Raw genomic sequence first — 20,683 nt, forward strand, 5'->3', positions numbered from 1 at the left:
ACGTTTATAAAGTATACAATGGTTAGGATTTGAACTGCAAACCTATTGAGTGAGGCTCCAGTCAACTTATTTAGGAAAAAACCTACATTATTAAGGACTACGTGTGATGCCCTTGATGTGCCCTCTGCCCTAAGGATGCCAATGGGTGGTATGTAATCCGACATCTGACCCGAATCTGAATCCAAATTCAATTAGTCAAATGCATTCAAGTTAAAATCCAAATCCAAATTCAAATTCAAATCCAAATCCAAATCCAAATCCAATTAATATCCAAATTCAAATGTGTAAATATCAGACTTTAAGTGGGGGTCTTGTGCCAAGCTGAAGGCTCAGGTTGGAATCTGCTACATGGCGCTTAAGAGATATCTGGTAGGGGTTTGCCTAACCCTAGCTTGCCTTTCAAAAAAACAATTATAGGATTTTCAATTAGTCAAATCTGGATTTGGTTTTGCCTGATTTCATCTGACTCGAATCTCAATCTGATTATGTCAGATCCGATTAGGTTGTACTCTTTAACGGCTAAATCCTACCAGAATCTGACCCATTTACATCCCTAATGCATGCCCACACACTTTTGCCTAATCCCATCTGACTCTAATCCGAATCCGATTATGTAAGATGCGATTAGGTTGGACTCGATAATGGTGAAATCTTACCTGAATCCGACCCGTTCACATCCCTAATGCACCCACACCCAAAAAATGTTCTAACAACAAAATCCAACTCTGATCCGAAAATTCCATTGGGATTCTATTTTAAGATCCATGCATGAGAAAAACACATCAGATTCGGACCGTATACTCAATCCGAATGTGATACATTTGTACAGGGTGCCTGCGACCCCAGCTAGGGGTGTCAACTGGTCAGATGCAACCCGATATCTGACCCAAAACTGAATCTGATTAGTCAGATTCGGTATTAATTTTGCATTGAAATCCAAATTCAATTAAGTGTAAATATCAGGTTTTAGACTAGTCTGATCCTGATTCAATTTTATCTTTTCTCCATCCCACTCCGAATTCAATTGTCATATCCGATTAAATTGGATTCGGTAATCTCTAGGTCCGACCCGTTGACATCACTAATCGCCCTAGGTCGCAAAATGACATAATTACCCTCAAACTTTAGCGCTCATTTCTCAAATTTTGTTCGCCCCGCTCTTTCTCTTCCTTCCTTCCCTTGCAAAACAGTCGTTCCCAAGAGGAATGGAGAGTCATCGTAACCCTAGGGTTTCGGGGGTTTCCGGCGACACCTAGATGAAGTGATCCCCCTACATCCCTCTTCCTCCCGGAGATCAACCGAAGCGATCGATCGATTCTCCGGTCCATCCGCCGAAGCCGTCGAAGATCGCGAGAGCCGATTCGGGAGAGGAGCTGCCCGAAAGCGTCGAGCCGGAGAATCAGAAGATGGGATCTCAGAGGTATCTAGTAGCCCTGGAGTATGTCGGAACCCGATTCTCTGGCTCGCAGAAGCAGCCGAATTGCAGAACCGTCCAGGGCGTTATCCAGGTACCCGGTTTCTCGCTTTTTCCCTGGTCGTATCTCTCAAATTTCCCTCGATCGTTGATATTTTTAGATTTTCGTGGATTTTTTTTTACTTGTTGCGGTGATTGTCGGCGTGACGGAGAGGTCAATTATGCCATACTCTTGCCTTATTATCGATCTTTATTGGTTACTAAGAGAGCAACTATATGGTAGATCCCATTAATTATGGGATTTTGATGTTTTATCAACGTTTACTTTTGGTACCTATTGTTTTGTTTTTCATAGTCTGTTGGATTTCATGTATTTGCTGGCTGTCAGTTCTTATGGTTTGGGACAGTGGTTGGGAAGGTGTGCCTTTTCATCTTTGAATCGATGGAAAATAACACGCCATGGCACTAATATGCAATGCACAAAATCTCTGGTTGATGTTGTTGTGAATCGACGGAAAATAACCCGCTGTACCACTAAGATGCAATAAGCAAAGTTTCTAATTGATCTTGTTGTGAATAGATGGAAAATTACATGCCATACACTAATATGCAATATGGAAAGTTTCTAATTGATCGTGTTGAACCATGTTATAAGTTGTAACATATTAGGGAGGTTAAATCAATTGTGGTAGTTTTAGTTATTTCCTGATGGCATTTGATCAAAATTTTTTATTTCCTCGTGTGTTTGTTTTTTATTTTGTTATTAGCTCATATGCGGTAGTTTGTTTCTAATGTTGGTGCTCTTTTATGCCTTATGCTTTGGCTGGAATAAAAGTGATTTTTAGAAACATGTTACACACTTGTCTAGCATGATTTCACGTTCTTAAAATTAAAGAATGAAGTGTTGTACTCCAATAAAACTGTATAAAAAATAGGTTGACATTTAGGGCTTGATTTTACTTTTCTCACTAAAGTATTGCTAATCTGAGTTTCTTGTATATTTTTTTTGAGATGTTTGTGATTTCTGCTGGAATAAACTTTTTATTTTATGTCATGTGTAGGATGCATTTTGCAAATTCATTGGACAGCCCGTTTCAATTGCATTCTCTAGTAGAACGGTAAGTCTGATCTTTGGACTTAAAACATGTTTTCTGCTGTTAATGCTTTGAAAATTAATTCAGAAGATTTAGCTTTAGTTCCAGTTTGACATTGTCGTGTTGATTGCTTATGTTTTAGGCAAGTTTTGTTGCAAATTCCAGACTATGCTATGTCAGAACATTTAGGATCTAAGTCACATGGGTGCGGGTGTGGGGGTGCGACCAGCACTTTCAAAAACCTTGGGTGCAGGGGTGTGGCAGGGCAAAAATGTAAAAAATTATATATATATATATATATATATATATATATATATATATATATATATATATATATATATATATATATATATTATGTCACATGGGTGCAAGTGCGGGTGCGGTAATATATATAATGTCCAGACCATAGCGATAAAATCATGATATCCACAAGAATATTTGTATCATGTCCGGGCTATCGCGATAAAATCCCGATATCCACGAGAATATCTCTCCCGAATATTAGTGACGTAGGACAAAACACGTAAACCCCGTTCACTTGGCAAGTCAAAGCTAAAGAACGATCTAGAGCATCATACACGATCATTAAATCGTCCATCTCCACACGATGAAAGACGAGAAGAAGGCCAAGACAGTTGGCACGAACGTTCGATGATTCGATCTCCACTGTCGGATGTGGGTGGAGTCCGTATGTGAGGGGCCCATCTTGGCGCCATTCGCTTCCTCTATAAATACCCGATAGATGCATCATATCGTTGAACCTGTCTTTCACATTGCCCCGCCTGCTGCCCCGTCGGATACCGCGATTTGGGAAGGAGAGAAGAAAAGTGAAGTTTTGGTGAAGAGAGAAAGTGAGGGGAGGAGGAGCGAAGGAAGAAGGTGGCGGTTTTCTTCTTTTCTCCCTCCTTTGCCGTCGCGCTCTTCCTCCTTGTTATTGTTTTGTACGGTTTCTTCTCTCTCACTCTCGTCCGCCAAATCCCCGACGTACCGATCGATCGATTGGGAACCGCTTTACGGCGAAACTTGAAGGTTAGTTTTTACGGGATCTCTTCATCTTTCAGTTTTGCCTTTTTGTTTTTCCGTCGGTTTGGGTTTTGTTAAGTTTCATCCTTCGCGGCGGCGGTGTTTCGGAAACCCTAGCCTTTTGAAAACCCTAGTTTCGGGTAATTTCTAGTGTGTCCTTATTTCCTTAAGGTTTTTGGTCTCCGTCTCCTCTTCGCTCGCAAGCAAAGCGGAAACCCTAGTTCTCGTGTGTCCTTAATAAAAAAAAATTGGACACAATTTTTTTAATAAAAAAGTTGGACACAAATGACCCTTGGTGTGGTCAACGCACCCAGGGTCGGATTGACCGCACCCGGTGCCATACCCGCACCCGCGTCAAGTCGCGTCGACGCGGGTGCAGCACCCTGCTAGCCGAATCCCTGTGACATAGTTTAGGATGCATCAGGATGCGCAGACCTTGCCTGTGTATGATAAGATCTGGAGTCTGGACCACTAAGCCATTTGGGTACCTGGCTTGACCTGTACCCTGACCATGTCAAAGAAAACAGTAAAACTAAAAGAAGAAGTTTGTGGGTTGATCGTCGCTGTCTGCCCTCGAGCCAACTTGAGTCTGACCTGTTAATAAGCAGCCTAATTTGAAGTTACTTGACCTTTTATACAATGTGTAAAACATAGATAAGATCATAAGTCAAAATGAGACTTCCTCATTGGTAGGAAATTTGGAATGCAGTTGAGCTCTGAGCAGGCAACTTCCTCCAATGAGAAACTAATTTACGACCTGCAAAAATTGTTGTAAAAAAAAGACAGGGATATCAACACTGATTATTATTGTTCAACCCCATCCATAACTGGACCAAGATTCTGCAAAATATACAACCTTGTATGCTGGACATAAGGCACACATGGCTAATGGTAGGGCATACAGGGGCAAGGCACCTGTAACAAAGGCTTCATCGAAATCTTGGTAACCTGTGGCTAAGCTAGTGATGGCTTGTTGCTTTTAAGCTTTCTTGCATTCTTGGTTTTGTTTGAACATAGTGATGTATTGATGGAAATTGTGATTCAACATTGTTTATACTTCTCAACTTGCAAATATGTTTGAATCCTTACGTAACTGTCACAAGTTATGGGCACAATTGTCTTGATTTTGTTGGAAAATATCAGAACAGATTTCTTATATGTATAAATTCTAATGCTATCCTTTGTCTTGATAAACAAAGTGCCTCCTGATAAAACCGTGTTATTTTCCATAATTACATCGTGATAATTTTAAGATTTTGGGGATGGATTTGATGTGAGGATGGTCAAGTTACTCCATCATTGTTGAGGGTGGCTTGGGTTTGATTCACCTGGGAGTTATCCCCCTGATTTCTGCACAAATGAAAAGTTGGGGCATGTTTGCAATGCCCTGTGATTCTTGGATTTTTTCAAGATCCTCTGACTATAAATCACAATTACAACACTTTCTCAAGGTTACTGAAACATGAAAAAACTACAAGCTGTGATTATGATTGCCAGCTGTGATTGTTTTTGCCTTGAATCTTGTGAAAGTTGGTCACAAGATTGACCTTGTGACCAGCAATCATAGCTTCTACTTTCTCAGTTGTGATTGTTCATCCCCACCTCTGACCAAAGCAAACATGCCCTTAGTATCTTAATACTATTTCGTTATGCAGGGTACTTGCTTTGTGTCACAATAATCAAGTTTATGATACTAATAAAATGGACACTCTTCTTTTTTTACGTGTAAGACTATAATTCAACTTTCAATTCTAGAATGACTTGTGCTGAGCACGCCCATGTTTTTTATATGATTCTCAACATTCTTTAACTGCATTCGTCTACTGCCTATGTCTGAAGGACGCAGTGCAAAGGACATTCTTGGCTAATTTCTCATTAAGACTAGTACCTAAGTGGACATGACAAGAGAGTAAATTGGAGTATTCCTGTGACATAGTCTACCATTTTATCATTCTGATTTCTGATATAAATTATATCATATGGCCTGTTGGTTTACTTTCTTGTTCATCTGAGTCTGATTATTTTCTTTGTGTTTAATCTGATCTATTTTATTTATTGAAGACTTGACAATTTATGTGCTTCTTCAGGACGGTGGAGTGCATGCCTTATCAAATGTTTTTCATGTTGATGTTGAGCGCATAAGTAAAAGGAAACCTGGCGAAGTGGTGTATGTCCACCTTTTTTCTTTTTCTTTTCGAATAGATTCACAATGGCCAACATTCAGCAACAGTCAGTTCACAATTAAGTAGAATAAGTAGCAACTCACTGATTATTATTATGTAATCATTCAAAACCTATTACCTTTTTTCATGAAGTTTATTGTTTAATTTAATTCTTTGTGTTGTTTAACAATGCTTTCTCATCCATCTACGTGGTTTCCCTTTGATAACATGCTTATGTTCATTGTTGCACTGTTGTTTAAGAATCAATACATGAAATGGTTAGGCATGTCCCTGCAGACCCATTGGAGATTGTTAAATCATTTTGACGTGATCGTGGTTTCGAGGGTCGGACTGATATTGGAAAATAAAATTTGTCACATGTATAACTTTTTATTTATATATGCATGTATATGTGCATGGGTGCATGCGTGTGTGTGTTTACATGTGTTTATTTTTGCTACTATCTGTATTACCATGCTATCTACTGGCACATTGAATTTTTTAATATTTACATTAAATGTTTTGCAGATTTGAGCATACAGATATGATCTACATAGTTTTTTGGTTGAGTGCATGCATTAATCTAGAAACTTTGATGTTTGTACATGTTTTTACATGACCTTTCATAACTAAAAGAGATCAAAATTCACATCAAATCAATTAAGTCAAAACATGGTAAATACATCTAGTAGGTTTGATTGATTAAAAATTGTTTGCAACTTTGGCTTTATGCTAGATGTATAGTACTTTGATAGTGGCAAATACACACATGGAGACAATCATATTTGGGTTTTCCAACCTTAGAATTTTGTTTTTTGGATATTTTTTCGGTAGATGCTTGATATTAGTTTAAGCTTTACATTTTTTGGCAGCACAAGATGTTCTACACATGGTTGGGGATATCCCAGTTTTTCTTTTCCTTCTTTTGATAGCCAAGCTGGGTTATAACCCTCATGGAATTCAACCCTGCAATCCCTCAGTTACGATAGTGCAACTTAACCATCCAGCTATCTTGATCGACTTTGGAGATATACTGTGGAGATATGCAAGGTTGCTTTGCTACATCTTTCCTTTTTCTTGCTTAGTCCATTTTTATCTTGTTTTCAGCTACTCCTACTCACTGGTGAGCTAACTTGAGAATTTTGAGGTGGAAAAGTGATCACCTTCATGAAAAGATTGCATTGATAAGGTAGCTGATTTGCAATTTGTCAACATGCATAGAATACTTCCAACATTGAATTAGTGACAAGTTAAAATGTGATCCTAAAATCAGCTTTATGGTTTCAGACATTTGCTTAGTACCACTAGCATTTGCAAATGTTGGCAGTCCCATTGACAAGAAACATCCATGCAGCACTTGATAAAAATCTGAAGTCTGGGTGTGTGTTTATCCATCTATTTCTTCAGAATGATCAAATAATAATTAACTCCAAGCCTACTACTTTGTTTCTATCATGCGCTATGGCTAATTGGGAGAGGAGCCAGGCCTGAGGTTCTAGCCCATGAACAAATAGAGAATGGGGAGGGGGGCAAAATTAAAATGCCATTGAAAAACTAGACAGCTATCAAAAGACAAACAAAATGTTCTGACCTTTTATACCCTTGGATCTCTAATGTTGTGGTCAGGTGTATGTTGTTCATGTTTGATGATCAGCTTCCATTTTTTAGCGGCTACTTATCTTGACTTAAGCCATAAGTACAATAAGACTTTCACACTGAGTGGACGAACTGAAGTCTGTCCATCCCAAGTTGCCAAAAGTTGAAAATTCTCTTATAGTTGCAATAATTTGAGTAAAACTTGAACCAGGATTCTATGTGATATATCTCTGTTGGTAGGTTATCGTTGATCTTCATTGCTTTTAGGGACATGCCTTAATAATGCATGTACTAGGCAAGACACCACAGGGTTATAGGAAGCGCCATACCATATGGGAAAGTGCACTTCCCCGAAGCGCATTTCGGAAGCACGAAACGTGGCGCTTCCGAAACGTGCGGGGAAGCGCCAAAAAAAAATTGGGAAGGGAAGCTCTCTTCCCCCTCGCTTCTCCTTATTTTTATATTTTTTTGTGTTTTTTTTTCTTACTTTTTTCTCTTTTTTTTCTTCCCCCTCGCTTCCTAGATCGCTTCCGAGACGATTCATAGTCATCTCGCGCTTCCCGCTTCCTTAAAATTTTGGAAGTACCTCGCTTCCCACTTCTGCTTCCCCGAATGGCAACTCTGAGACACCATGCCATCAAGTTTAATGCAATATTCATTGCATATTGGTCAAGACATAGTCAAACCCATGTCTGACCCAGTCAATGATAATGCGCCGCATTTGATACGCAATGTCTTATGATTATGTGTTTTAAAATTTCAAAAGTGAAGAAGAGTGCGATTAATGATTTTGTCTCATACATTTTTTAAGAGCACTCTCTCTCTAATGTGCACCCTTCCCCCCACCCCCCAACCCCGGCATCATTACTATCTGATAACTGCAAGGGCACGTTCCTTTTTATATCACCAGGTCTTTCCTCTCTTAAAATAATTTTATACTATTATACATTGAAATTTGAATCATGGACTGCAGTTTAATTAGTTGAAAAATATTCCAATATTTCATTGTTTGGTGAAATTTTGAACTAGCTGTTACATTATCATGTCATTAACTTGCATCTATCTTCTAGAGATCTATTTTGCAATTTACACATCTCTTGTTTCATAGATTTGTAATCTTGAATGTGCTCTATCTGCTGAATCCAGAACATTGTTTGCAAATGGTCATGGTTCATGTGCTTGGGTTGGGATTATGTGGATTATGCAATTGCATCAGTTATTATAACTGGAATAGAGATGGAGGCTCAAACTGTTAGATTCAATGTCGCGAAACTAGAATTTGCTGAGAAGTCCTTGAAATATTTCTTTTGTATTTTTTAACGTGTTTCTGGTTTTTATAGGCAAACTGGGATATAAGTATATAACCCCTGTGGGACATGAACACAAGATCCCTTGGTTATGACAGTGTGACCCAACCCTTGTGCTCTCATTCGACCTAATGCTCTTTTGCTTTGTCCTAGGGGGTAGAGGTTCTAGATCATCATCTCTACGGTGGTGAGATATTTTATACTTGTCTCATATCCAAGAAACAAGTTTGCATCATCAGGTTATATGTCTTCATTTACATTGTTGAGAGGGATAAAACTGTACTTTGGTTGGTTTTCAGGGCTACAAGCCTACAAGGGTAGCTATTGTGTAAATTCTAAATGCTGCATGCTGCAGATATCACTGAAACTGTCATCTAGGTTCTAATGGCAGAGTTCATTCGTAGTTCTTCACTCGATGTCGCCATTGTAAATTTATAATGTAGGTTAGTTACAAGACATGAAAGAGAACATTTCAATGGCTACAATATATAGTACATTTGTTTTGTTTAATAAAAAAGTTGTACTTGTAAAGAACTATTCCTGGATTTTGTTTTCAAAAAATGATTTGATTGCTCATATTTTGAACCTTGCGTTTATTCTCAGGTTCGGCTGCTTGTTGGTCTTCTCAAGTGTGTTGGCACTGGTTTGAAAATCGATGATGGTTAGTTTTTTGTCATCTGCCTTCATTTTCTTGCCTTTTTTTTGGAACTTCACCAAAAGGGGTATGGGTATCCTTGCTGATGATTGATGCAGTTTTGAGAATTCTGAATGGGAAGACAGTAATGGAAGCTCCTGCCTGTGGTCTGTACCTTGCAAGTGTAAAATACGATTTTTCTTCAGATAATGACCAAGAATAGCTGATATACTTTAGGAGGGAAGCCTGTCAAAGACGTGACAATGCTCTGATGCAAGCGGGTGCATTGCTAGGAGGCCTTACGGTACTTCTGCCATTTCATCAATCATGTAAGGCCTTTTCAGGTAATTGATATTCCTCATGAAAAAAGATGGGTAGTATTAGGGCATGAACTGAATTAAGGTATGTTGAATATGTTGATCGGGTTGGACCCCATAAAGTCTAGATAGTAGATGGACCTGGGTCTGGTTTGGAAGTTTATAGATCAATCATGAGCCTGAACAAAGATCCGATTAAGATCTAACAATTGTACATGTAAAAATTTCAAAAATAAGTGTTTTTACCTAATTGACTGGGTCTGATTCTTACCATCTGGGTTGAGTGAGATCTCTTCCTGCCTAAGACATGTCTAATTGCAACTGGACCTGGGCTTGAATCCAGCAGCTCAAATTAAGATCTGGGTCCAGCTCGAAGCTAAGCCATTGACAGGCTTAAATTGCTAACTTGCATTTTAGAAAGACAAAAAGGAGAAGAAAGTGTAGTGATGCAAGCTGAACTCAGTAGATGCCCCTGCATCAACTTACTGATGTGTTAAAATTCACCTGGGCTTGTGAGTTCACATGCTTATACTCTTAGGAAAAATTGAACTTGTTGGCTACACATGTTAATGGGCATCCAATCATGTGGATCTTTTCGAGAAGGAACCTATGTTATCAGAGTCTAATCAAATCAGCACCTCCTGATTCAATTGCAAATCGGCCTGAAACGTTTTTTTTTCTTAAGTTTTTGTGATGATTATGATATTCATTTGTTATTATGTTGTTTAGGCATTAAATGTGTAATTTGGAATTGGTTGGATCTTATAAGTCATCATTTACTTCATTTCTGTATATTTCTTGTTTTAGATATTTTTCCTGAAATTTTAATTTTCTTCGATTTTCTGATTTCTATTGAAAATTAGTTTTTTAGATAGACCTATTCAAACCAATTCAACCTGATCTGATTCAGGTTTTTTCTGAATCTTTTTGTAATACGGTTTGGTTCATAAACCAATTTTGACAACTATGGTTACAAATCTCAGTTTAAGGATTTCTCAGCAAGGGACGGTCTCTTGATATTTAAAAAAATGTTTTATCAGGAAATTCTTGATTTTGACAACTATGGACAGGAATACCTCAGGAACATATTGGTATATATTTAAATTCAGAAATGTGCAAGGAAATATATAAAATAGAATAAAAACATAAGAACAAAAAATGTTATTATCATGTTAATAATGCAATAAAATCAAGATAAAAACATGATATTTTGAAATATGTGACATTTTGAAAATATTACGATTTTGTTGTGATTATATCAGATTTCAAGAATATCACCAATATTTGTTAATATGCTGACAACCTTGGAAGGAGCTTGTGATGGAAATGCATTTGTCTGTTTATGTATGCTGGACGTTTGCTTCAAGGGTAGACATGGGTGTGCTGGGCATTTTTAAGCACTCTATTTCATGGATTGGTGCCCATTAGAAGTCATCTAATCTAGGTCTTATTATGTTAGTTCTGCTGCTAATTGTAAAATCTAAATATGGCCTATTCTTGCTGGTAAAGCATGCTAAACCACTGCTGGCATAACTGAATTGCATTGTTGCAGAACCTTCTACCAACGGCAGGAAAAACCATACAGCAGGTACCTGCTTGGAAGGACTTACACATGCTTATGGTCTTTCATACATGCCTCGTCGATCATGCACATAGCTTCTTCTTTTTTAAATGAGGAGCAGGAACCCATTAGGATTGAGCCCTTATTGTCCCCACCCTATAGTAGTAAACATTGGCAGAGTGGAGCTGCCCCCATATTCTTGTTCCATACATATCACAAGTTTGAGCCCAGGTAGGATCCAACTCCCCCTTGGATATCCCCACACTCATCACCTAACTAATTGAGCTACTCTTTGCGGTCAAGCATGCACATAGCTTCCTTGTATCATTGTATTTGTGCATTTACTGTTAAACATTTGCTCTCAATTGGCCCCTTTTACTGTCCTTGATTGCTGGCATGAAGCACTGTTATGCGTTCTGTTTGCTACGAGAATATTTGCTTCAGGTACTGACTTGGCGTAAAACTCTGATAAATTTGCGTTCATAATGCAAACAAGCTCAGGCCTTCTGGTGTGACTGCTGCTGAAACCTTAGTGTATGGTCTTGTTTTTCAGTTTCTGAGGGCCAAGCTTGCAGGATAACCTGCTTATGGAAATCAAACCTGAGAACCGTTGGTTAGGACGATGTTGCTGCAGGTCCAATAGCCACAACATGCCCATATGACCATGGTTGTGTGCAGCTTCAATGGTAACTGCCACTCTCGGACTTTCAGCAGCATCACATGAGCCTGGTTGGTAAACAAGCCAAACGAACTGAATATAATGTATTCAAGCTCGGTTTGTTTTTGTGGCAAGCTGTACTGAGCTTGAGCTATATGGGCCAGGTTTGAGATGGCTCATTTATGAAATAAAAGGTGCGTTATTTCAAAACTGGAAGTAATAGGATTTCAACTCTAGAACTATCGAGCCAAGCTCAAGCTGACTCATTTAAAAAAAAACGTGGGTTTAATGTGAGAAGCAACTCAACCTATTGGTGGAAGCCAAACACCTCCACTATGTATTACCACTGCATTTATGTGATAAAATATCTCTAGAATATATTTATTGGTACTTAATAATCCTGTACGAGCTGTGCTAAGCCAAACACTTGTGTCCATGTTCAGCTTACTGAGCATAGTTTACATGTACAAATGAGCTCTTTACAAGCCAAACACAAGCCGTACCATGAGTGACATCTCCTTTAGTGAGGCTATATGAGAATTTTGGGTATATTGGGGCCTTAGGGTTTCTTCTAGGGTTCTTAATGCAGAGTTGTATTCCTCTATTTCTTCTAGTGGAATTCTTGCCCCTCTGCCCTTTGATGTAAGTCAAAGGCCAAAACCATGTAAATCAAGTGTTCTTTTTTCTTTTTCATTGTCTTCTTTTAATATCTCCATGGTTTGGTTGGTTATTCTGCAATAGATAAATTTTTAGGTAAAATCTAAAAGCTGCACTTTTTCTAGGTTTTGTTTGTTGGGTGTGTGCACTCAAACCAGCACTATTCGCACCCAAGTCATGTGTTCGCCCCTCAAGATTGGCTAAGCTTGAGCACATCATATACTGAAGAATATATAGCTCAATCCGAGCTTGGGTGGAAGTGTTCAATCTTGGCTAGGCTTGACCAACGGGGGCTCTGCTTGTCTGGCGGGCGCATTTAGTGCATGTCACCTTGTGTTGGGACGTTGCAAGTTCGAACCCCAAATGGTATTGTTGTATAACTGGTAGGGGTCTGCCTAACCCCAGCTTTCTCGGTCCAAAAAAAAGATCTTGGCTAGGCTTGACTCAAAGATTTATTGAAAATGCATATTTTTAAATACCTCATAAAGTCCTCTCAAAACAAGAATACCTCATAAAGTGGAGAGGATTTGAAATACATGTATACGTGAACCTTAAACGAGCTTAACAGTTCAAGGTCGAGCATGTTTACTAAATAGAGTCTATATTTAGGCTCGAGCTTGTCTCATTTAATAAAGAAACTAGTACAAGCTGAGCTGCTTGGCTCGTTGTGCAGTCCTAGCCTAATTCATGTTTGTGTCCCCCAACTATTTGTCTGCAATTTCTACACAAATCAAATTCTTTAAAAATCTTAATGAGTGAGGAGACAATACTAACTGTTTGATTGCAAGTTGTGACAAGAAAAGTAGCCCTAGAGCGGATCCAGTACTTGGCCGAGTGCCTCCCCCTTCCCAATAATTGGATTTGCGGCATCTAGGGATTGGACCACTGGATGGTCAGAATACTGGATGTCCTCTTGTGGTAGGGTGGGCCATTGATGAGGGGGAGGTTGCCCTTTCACCCGAAAGAAAAGAATTGTTTCATATTCCCTTACAATAATTGCTATGATGACTGAGAAGCTTACGAATCTGAATGTTAAAGAGGTGCAAAGGCAGGTTATGGGTGTAGGGAGATCCACATAGGGGAAAAAGTGTATAGAGAACACTGAGTAGAAGCCCACGATTTCATTAGGATCTGGCTTTTTGAAGTTGAGTGCAATAATTAAAGTGAGGGAGGAATAAGCACATTCTTTCCTCTATCAGGTGTCTACATGGTTCATCTCGCCAAGGAATGGCAGTGATATCATGCCAATCCATCACCGCCGTTATCAGTTCAGTTGTTTCTGTTATTTTAATTCTAAAAGAGAAAAACGTTGTGATATGCTCGTGGAAATGTAAACCAAGTACTTTTTAGGTCTCCCTCAACTTCCCTGCTCCAACCTCAAGTTGTCCCGTGCTTGAATTTAATTTCCAAAAACTTCATGCGTTTCTAACATAGTTCTCTCTCTCTCTCTATATACATACATTAGAGGGTGTTCTGTTTTTAGGGTATGTTTGGTTCTTTTCAAAAGTGAAAAGAAATCACATGAGAATTGAAATCTCATGAGATTCAAAATCAGATTATTTGAAATCTTATGTGATTCCTATTCTCATGTTTGTTTAGTGTGAGAAAAAGAATCCCATTTGCAGGAGAATCAGTTTTTTTTTTGTTAGATTGAATGAGATGGATTCATTTTCTCAAGCCATACTAAAAAAACAAGCCTAGAAAAAAGGGAATCACGAGAGAGTGATTCTCATGGGACTTAACCAAACATGCCCTTAGTATGCTAGTGTTTGTTTTGGATACTTGGCGTGGATATGGTTAGAAACTAAGGGCAGTTATGTGGGGAATGGACAGACCATGATCATGGCATGTCAGAGGATCAGTGGTGCCTACTATTACCACCACTGCTACTACTACTACTAGACCATATCAAATATTTTAACTATGAGGATGCCAATATCATACTGTAGTATGTGCCGGTGTGTCGAATGCAAAGAGAGGAAACTCATGAACAGCTTAGCCTTTAAAATAATCAGGAAAAGGAAAAGAGAAAAGATGAAAAGGTCAAAAATGGAGGTTGCACTCTCGAAAAGATCAGGTGCAATATGATAGCACAAAAATTTGTGCATTAGGCACCTGACCACCCTCCATTTTGGGGATAGGAACTGTCAGGTGTGGAACCCAAGGCCTGATGAAGGGCCATCAAGTGTCAATCATATTGCACTCGATCAGGACTAGTTGCACCCTTCTAACACTATCGTGGAGTCGTGTTTCTCTCTCTATGTGGGCCTGTGGCCTCATGGTTTGTTGGAGTTGAATGGAGAGTTGGAGTTGAAAGGAGGTTGGATCATGTGAGAAACCCAAAGCTGTTTTCCAAGGCTTTTGTCTTTGTGCAATGATGATGAGCACGTTATGGTAAACCCCACAGTTTGCATAATTAATGATAGCGATCAAAGACATGGGTGGTGATGATTTCAAAATATAAAAAGTTTGGATTTTGGCATATCATATGATAGTTGGGATTAGGATATGGATTGGATGATGAGAATTTGAGAAAAAAATAAGGGAAAGATGAAGGATAAAGAAAATCAGCTAGCTTGATTAAAGAGAGGGAAGGGTCAAAGATGGATGGATGAGAAAGATGAGCATGGAATGGACAGACCATGATCATGGCATGTCAGAGGATCAGTGGTGCCTACTATTACCACCACTGCTACTACTACTAGACCATATCAAATATTTTAACTATGAGGATGCCAATATCATACTGTAGTATGTGCCGGTGTGTCGAATGCAAAGAGAGGAAACTCATGAACAGCTTAGCCTTTAAAATAATCAGGAAAAGGAAAAGAGAAAGATGAAGGGAAACTTTCTATTGCAAGAGATTGAGCCAAATCCACTCTAAGACTAGAGAGGCCAAAGAAAATAATTCTAATTCTAAAATATATAGAAATTACATAGTGGAAACTCTTGCCACATGTTTGGGTCATTCCAATATTGTTGTTTGTATCGGAATCAGATCTGTATCGTTTGGCCAACAATACCGATTCCCAAGTGAATAATTTTAAGTAGGCCAAAAAATATTATATGTCAATCAGGACGTGACACGTGTTAAAGTCATTAAAATAATATTTAATTTTAAGTTATTTTTTACATTTATTAAAAAATAGCCTATTCAGATCATTATCATATCGATTGACATATACGTATCAGCTGATTCAGTTCGATATGCACGGACACTGACAACATTGGTCATATCCATGTTAGCATGATACAAACAGAAGCTTTGATGTGGTAGATCAAAATCTATTGTAAAATAAGTATTTATAAGAAAAAGACTAATTCTAACTTAGAACTTAAATGAATTGATCTCTTATTAAAATTTAAAAAAAAACATAAAAAAATGAAAATCTCAATTAAATAACATAAAGTCTAAATAATGAAAATAAATCCAAATGGATCTTAGACCTACACATTTGGGTTGCAAACGGTTCAGATTTATAATGGGGCTTATGCAATTTTTGGTTGTCCTGAATCCTACTTTTCAATGTATTTTTTGATAAAAAAATCCAAACCGTTTGCATCCCTACTGCACATATCATGCTTTTGCCCTGCATCAACACAACCAAATCTTCCTTGTTAAGGAAATCATGACAAGTTCAGACCTCAATGGAGGGGCACTATGTAGGCCACAACATTATTCCTCCAAACATATTGTGGTAAAGGCTAACGAGGAAACAACTCCTAGTGCATTTCTGGTGGATCCGAATAAGATCCTGATTCAGGTGGCCATGCAAATCTCAAATAGGTCCCATGTGATAAGATCAGAGAGGTGGGTTCACTCTCACCTTATCGCATAAGATCCCCACCAAATACAGTTGTAAAACTGCTTGCACACCGAAGTAATCTTCAAGATTTGCAGGGCAGCGGCTACCCAAAGAAAAATGAGATCCAACAACTGCCCTCTCTATAAGAGGGCATTCACATCGATAACTCAAAGTAAGCTGAGATACTTATCAATTGTGGTAACCCCCCCCCCCCCCCCCCCAAGCACATCTACCAAAAATAGAAAATCCTTACTTTTTTCTATCCTATTGATCTACAACAGTGGTATCAGAGCCAGACCTAGAGTGTGCACATTCTCCGGCCATCATTCAAAGTTGTTGATCGCCGATCGCTCGAATCCACTAGAAATCAAAATAAGGAAAAGTGTTAAAAATGGCAGTATCTTTTTTATTTTGTTTTTCAAGCGAAGGTTACCGAAAATCCAACGACAAGAAGGTGAGGGTATGATAATTAAAAATCATAAATCATACTGTCTACCCTCTTACTAGAAAATAGTGTTCTAGTGTGACCGAAATACACAACCGGATTTCAGGGTAACTGTTGCCAGAAAAACAACCGGTCTTTTAGACTGGTAAATAGTAATTGGCTTGTTGGGTGAGAAAAAAAATCAAAATTTTCTTTTCTCGTTCTTGGTTTTCTCTTTGTCTGACTACAACGAGTTCAGAAAACCCCCCTCTCTGGAAATTTCATTTTCCTTTATAGGGAGGAGGTAAACCGAACCCCCCCCCCCTCTTCAACAAAATATAAATAAGAAAAAAACTAAAAAAGACAATTTCTTTTCCGACTATTCAGGTTAGAGGCACTACAAGAAAAACTCTAATTTGTGACAGAATTTTTTCGTCGCAAATTTGCGATAGATTAGCTAGAGAAAACTATCGCTAACATTGGAATTATTTTCAGAATTAGCGATGAAAAAAATTCTGTCAAGAATTCATCGTGAATTAGCGATGGATTCGCGACAGAACAATTATGTCTTAAACTCCGTCGCAAAATCGTGATGGCTCAATAGCAGAAAATTTTTGTCGCTACTCCGTCGCACATTTGCGATGATGTTTGCGACATAATATTGTCGTCATTAATCCATCACTAAATTTCTCGTAAAGCTCTGATGCAAGCCCATTTTTCCTTTCTGTTTCATCAGTCGCCCGCCTGCCGCCCGCCGCCCGTCGCCTGCCCATCGCCCGCTCGCCGCCCGTCGACCTCCCGTCACCCGCCTGCCGCCCATCGACCTCCTCTCTCTTTTCTCTCTCGTTCTCTCTCTCGTTGCTCCCCCTTTGTGTTTTTCGGCGAGCCACATCCAGCAAGCCCCCTTTTAGGTACACCGTCCATCTCTCGGGTCTTCTTCCTCCCTAAGACCGGCAGACTCCCCAACAACCCCCCTTCCACCGTGTTCGGCAGCCCCTTCATCCCCTTCCTTTTTCTTTTTCGGCAGCCCCCGTCGCCCCTGTTCCTCTTATAGAGGGTTGGCAGGGGCAAGACCCTGCCGTCGGCTGGCTCGAGCGGGCCGACAAGGGCCAAGCCTCTGCCACCCCCTCTCCTTTCCAGCAAGAAGCAGGGCTGCCGTTTGTGTTGCCTCTTCTGTCAGGTAGAGGGCTCCCAGGGGAGGGGTTGCTCGTGCCTCAGTCGACAGGGTGGTTGGGCCCCCTGCCTGCCTCTTGTTCAGGCAGGTTAGCAGGGGTTGAGCCCCTGCCACCTCCCTTTTTCTCGGTAGGTTGGCAGGGGTCGAGCCCCTACCATTTCCTTGTGTCTGTGAGCAATGGCAGAGGCCAAGCCCTGTGGTCGTCTCCCTCTCTTTTTTCTCTTTTGGGGGGCAAGGGTTGAGCCCTGACGCATCCTTGGTTTTTTTTTGTGAGTCGGCAGGACATTGCCAAGCCATGTCGCCTCCCTGTTTGCCTGGGTATGTCGGTTGGGGTCAAGCTCTGCCAACTTTGACCATTTTTTTGGCAGGTTAGCTGAGGTAAGGCCCTTGTCACCTGTAGTTTTGGGGCTCATTTTCGACAAAGGGCGTCACCCTCATTGTCATCGGGTAATAAACTTCATTTTAACAGTGTCCCTTGCAGATTTCTCAACTGATCCTGCTTGTGCCCCGCCACCCATGGTAAGTAAGTGACAAAAGCAATGCAAATCGGGTAAATACCCGTGGTGAGTAAGTGATGCGTGTGCATCACAGTTTATTTAATTTCTTGGATGCAACACTTTTCTGTTCACACACTCACTTAGTTGTAGATATCTAGGACTGCTTTGATGGAGTTCGGAGATCATGCTGGGCATGATTTTAATGTATGAAAATAGAAGTGTTCTTATTTTTGGAGTTTGGATTTCATGCTAGTCATGGTAGTAGTTAGCAGGATATTGAAGTGTGTTTGTTGTAGGTACATGTTTGACATTGTTTTGATATGAATGATTTGAATGTATTACAATGTTTGATGTGATTGTATCCATACTTGCATGAAGTTCCTTTCAATTTGATTATGACTTCCATGTGAAATTGTATCATGAAAACATGCTTCAAATGAATGTATCGTGTTATGAATGAGTTTGCACATGAAAATGAATTATAAGTTATCAATGCTTCAAACATGCTTCAAATGAATGGTTTTGCACATGAAAATATTAAGTTATCAATACATGCATCATAATTCTTGTAATTGTATGATTAGTGTGTGTGTGTGTGTGAGAGAGAGAGATATATATATATCAAATCATTACATCTACCATGAATGCATGATAAATTTGATATTTTTTTCATCATAGCATTCTGATGATTCTCTTTTAACTCGTTAGGATAATATCTGTAATATCATACGACAAAATGACTGCAAACCGCGAATGGATGTACCGTAGGATAGTTGACAATGAGGTATCGCTTGAATATATTAATGATGTTGACAGTTTTATTGAATTTGCAACTGCAAGTGTCAGTACAATGGATCCCACAGGTCAGATTAGGTGTCCCTGCAAGATTTGTAAGAACAATCGATTTGTAGAATCTCATGGCGTTAGACATCACCTATACAAGAAGGGTTTTGTGAGTGATTATCAGAATTGGACGTTTCATTGTGAAGAATTTAAGAACAATTTTGACGCACGGATGAATGTGGTGCATGATAATTCATATATGGATTTGATATTTGATGCCGCAGGACCAAAACTGGATTCTGCTATGGATCTTAGTGATATAACAACTAGGGTAGAGGAAAAACCACCAAACGATGCATCTAGTAGATTTTATGATTTACTTAGATATGTTGATGAACCACTTTGGAATGGTTGCGAGAGTCACACTATCTTGTATGCAGTTCTTCAACTACTGAATTTGAAGTCTGAGTTTAATTTGAGTCAATCATGTTTTGACCGTTTGTACTCTATTGTGAAGAGTATGTTGCCCAAAAATGAGAAATTTCCACAAAATTTCTATCGTGCGAAGGTTATGGTCAACGCTCTAGGTATGGGGTATCACAATATAGATGCTTGTCCAAATCACTGCATGTTGTATTTCAAAGATTAGAAAAATAACAGATCATGCCCGTCATGTGGGCATCCTCAGTTCAAGCCAAAGACAAGAGACAATGGCAGCACGAGGTCAAAAGAAGTGTCATACAAGTCGCTTCGCTACTTTCCTCTCACCCCTATATTGCAACGATTGTATATGTCTTCGAGGATAGTTAAACACATGCGATGGCATGCAAATAAAGTTCAACATGATAAAAACAAGATCACACATTTTATAAGTATTGTTGCATACCTGTTAAATAATTTTTTTATCATTTAACTTCGTAGAAAGCAGAAAAAAAAAGCATTGTGCTATATAAGGATGTGTTTGTTAAAATACATAAACGTAAGACCACAAAAGAGTTCGTATCAGAGAAGGCGAGAACAACAACAATATGTAGTTATTGTATTAATAAATATTATAATATACAAGTTATCATAAATATTGTAATTATTAATTATTAATTATTAATTCATATTGTAATCATTATTTTGTAGGAGTCATATGAGCAACAAATGGTAGAGCGATATGGCGATGACTCCACTCAGCATCCACCTTTTGATCCTGTAGCATTTGTGACTGCAATAGGTGAACCCAAAAAGGGTCATGTGTTCGAGTTTGGGAGTAATATGAACACCTCACCAATCGTTGTCTCTTCCAGTCACGGCTCACAGAGTTCTTTCGCTAGCATCAGCTCCAAGCATCCGACTGACCCGCCTAATTCTTGGGAAAGGACACAATGCGTGACTATTTACATAAAGCAATTTCTGACGTTGTCCATAATGAGTTGTGCAGCTTTTTTCGGGACAGGAGAACTTCGTCTGCAGATGCCTCTCAGATATGAAAGTCTTATGTGATTTGTTTCATGTCGTTAGATTTCAAGCTAGTATATGCATGATTAGAACACATATTTGCATGATTGAATCATTATGAATTTTTTAT

General features: G+C 39.1%; 1 protein-coding gene across 1 annotated transcript; it reads left to right on the forward strand.

Annotated features, from left to right (window-relative positions):
* The first annotated feature begins 1,213 nt into the window (after positions 1-1,213).
* On the forward strand, positions 1,214-9,769 carry LOC149838193 (uncharacterized). The gene is made up of 8 exons (XM_090008204.1): positions 1,214-1,508; positions 2,476-2,532; positions 5,619-5,760; positions 6,566-6,743; positions 6,801-6,816; positions 8,101-8,199; positions 9,200-9,257; positions 9,350-9,769. Exons 1-8 carry the CDS (start codon positions 1,407-1,409, stop codon positions 9,451-9,453), a joined length of 756 nt encoding a protein of 251 aa, XP_089864330.1. The 5' UTR covers positions 1,214-1,406; the 3' UTR covers positions 9,454-9,769.
* The last annotated feature ends 10,914 nt before the right edge of the window (positions 9,770-20,683 follow it).

This window comes from Nuphar pumila, chromosome 5, assembly GCF_984573655.1.
Source record: "Nuphar pumila chromosome 5, dmNupPumi1.hap1.1, whole genome shotgun sequence".
NCBI classification, from domain to species: domain Eukaryota; kingdom Viridiplantae; phylum Streptophyta; class Magnoliopsida; order Nymphaeales; family Nymphaeaceae; genus Nuphar; species Nuphar pumila.

Coding starts and splice junctions, on each gene's coding strand:
- LOC149838193 (XM_090008204.1), top strand. CDS start 1,407: ATGGGATCTCAGAGGTATCTAGTAGCCCTGGAGTATGTCGGAACCCGA. Junction 2,533..5,618: donor TTGCATTCTCTAGTAGAACG/GTAAGTCTGATC, acceptor GTGCTTCTTCAG/GACGGTGGAGTGCATGCCTT. Junction 8,200..9,199: donor GTTCCTTTTTATATCACCAG/GTCTTTCCTCTC, acceptor GTTTATTCTCAG/GTTCGGCTGCTTGTTGGTCT.